This window comes from Trypanosoma conorhini (assembly GCF_003719485.1).
Source record: "Trypanosoma conorhini strain 025E chromosome Unknown Tco_14.4_contig_00476, whole genome shotgun sequence".
NCBI lineage: Eukaryota > Euglenozoa > Kinetoplastea > Trypanosomatida > Trypanosomatidae > Trypanosoma > Trypanosoma conorhini.
In genome coordinates, this window is record NW_021704565.1 from 8,682 (window position 1) to 10,399 (window position 1,718).

At 64.0% G+C, this 1,718-nt stretch overlaps 2 protein-coding genes across 2 annotated transcripts; both read right to left on the bottom strand.

The window, feature by feature from the left end:
- Window positions 1-94: 94 nt before the first annotated feature.
- Tco025E_06772 (uncharacterized protein) lies at window positions 95-799 on the bottom strand (the record flags this gene model as incomplete). Its single annotated transcript, XM_029373644.1, has 1 exon — window positions 95-799. One exon carries the CDS (start codon window positions 797-799, stop codon window positions 95-97), a length of 705 nt encoding a protein of 234 aa, XP_029226243.1.
- Window positions 800-815: 16 nt separating this feature from the next.
- On the bottom strand, window positions 816-1,295 carry Tco025E_06773 (uncharacterized protein; the record flags this gene model as incomplete). The annotated part of the gene is made up of 1 exon (XM_029373645.1): window positions 816-1,295. One exon carries the CDS (start codon window positions 1,293-1,295, stop codon window positions 816-818), a length of 480 nt encoding a protein of 159 aa, XP_029226244.1.
- Between the last annotated feature and the right edge of the window lie 423 nt (window positions 1,296-1,718).

Below are 1,718 nucleotides of genomic sequence, written 5' to 3' on the forward strand. Positions count from 1 at the left end.
GGAAAGCGGATGCCGTCGAGCTTCCCCGGGCGGACGTTGGGCCCTGCAGCTGCGCCAGGCATCCACACTGCCCCCACCTCCACGGAGAGATGCGTCAGGGCCATTCGGCTAATCCGGCCTCCGACGCCCACCACTGATGGGCCCCGTTGACTCCACTCTGCGACGGCAACGATCGGCAAGAAGCAAGCGCAGACCGCGCGTAGGTAACCAATTGAGAACAAACAGGCCATGGACCAAACCGGCACCACAAGCACTGGATTAAGCACACACGACCTTCGGTGGCACAAGACGCCACCGCGGCGCCCAACCTCCCACGCACACCACCCCCCACCGTGCAGAAAACGGTCGAGCCGCACAGCCGACAGCCACAAGAGGCCGCCTGCGAAGCCGTAGACCTGCGCAGGGCCACCCTTGCAGGCATGGTGCGCACGGCAGGGACGGAGTCGGCGGCGTCAAAGCCACTCCCCAGCGCCGCAACTGCAAACCACGCCCACGCAGCACCTGCGCTGGGGCTACCGCAACACGCAGCACGTACAAGAATAATGCGCACGGCCAGTACAAAAAGGGACACCGTGATGGGGATTCGATCTTCCGCCATGCGCGAGTGCGACCAGACCTCGAAGTAGCTCATCCCCAGCCGACCCACCGCACTCCCCACGCCGCTCAGCACCGTCAACAGTGTTCTCATCGTGCTGTCCACCTCCTCACCGGCAAGTGCGGCGCAGACGTGGCGAGCACCAGGGACGCCCACCAACTCCGAGCCAACGCCGCAAAGGGCAAACCAGAGAGGTGCCCGCATGCGCAGCGTCAGCAAGTTAGGAAGGGGCGCCCACCGAGGCCGCGTCCCAACGTGGCCGGCGCGTTCGTCTCCGCCGAAGCGCGTGCGTAGTCGCCAGATGGGCAACCCCCAACGAAACAGGCCCGGCACTCACAACACCCGCGACTCCGTCGCGTTCAGGCCATCCCACAGGCAACGCCGCCACAGAGCAGTGCAGAGCAGAGCAGAGCCACGGCACGTGACAGGCGCGGCGGGACCCGCCCCACGACATTTGCCCGACGCACGCTACGCCACAAGCGCGCCATCCGGCGAAAGAAAGCTGCGCAACACGGAGACAGGCAGAGGGTCGATCACGAAGCCAACCTTGGGCCGACGCTGTCGCAAATAAGCGGCGCCGCGTGCCACGCGTATCTCGCTTGCCGCGAAGCTCAAGGAAGGGACCACGCAGCCAGCCCAGTGGCACAATAGCAATCCCACGATAACACCAGCCGAAAAAGGAGGGAAAAAACGACGCCATGCAACACGGTCCTCATAATAGAATTTAAAAAAAAGTTGCCAGGTGCCCCGTCAAGTAAAGCAAGCCGGACGCGTACCACAACGGCAGCACCGGGCCCCGCGAGTAATTTCATGAATGAGACGACGGTGGCGGCATAGTTGGCCGAACGATCGCCCATTACCGGCATTGCGACGAACAATCCGAAGAAGGCACACCAAACAACCAGCATCGCAGTTGACACACCTCAACGCACCACAGCGCCCGCAACTGTTCCTCATAACGTCGGCGCAAGCAGCACCGCCCCGAGCGGAAACGGCGGGGCGCAGCCAACACAAAAATGGGCGTGGGGCGCAATGGTCGTAGAGAAAACCAAACGGCGCAGCACGGGAGCGGAACGCAGAGCCGGCCGGGCCAGTGGCCGAGCTGCGGCGCCGGCGCAGCCCA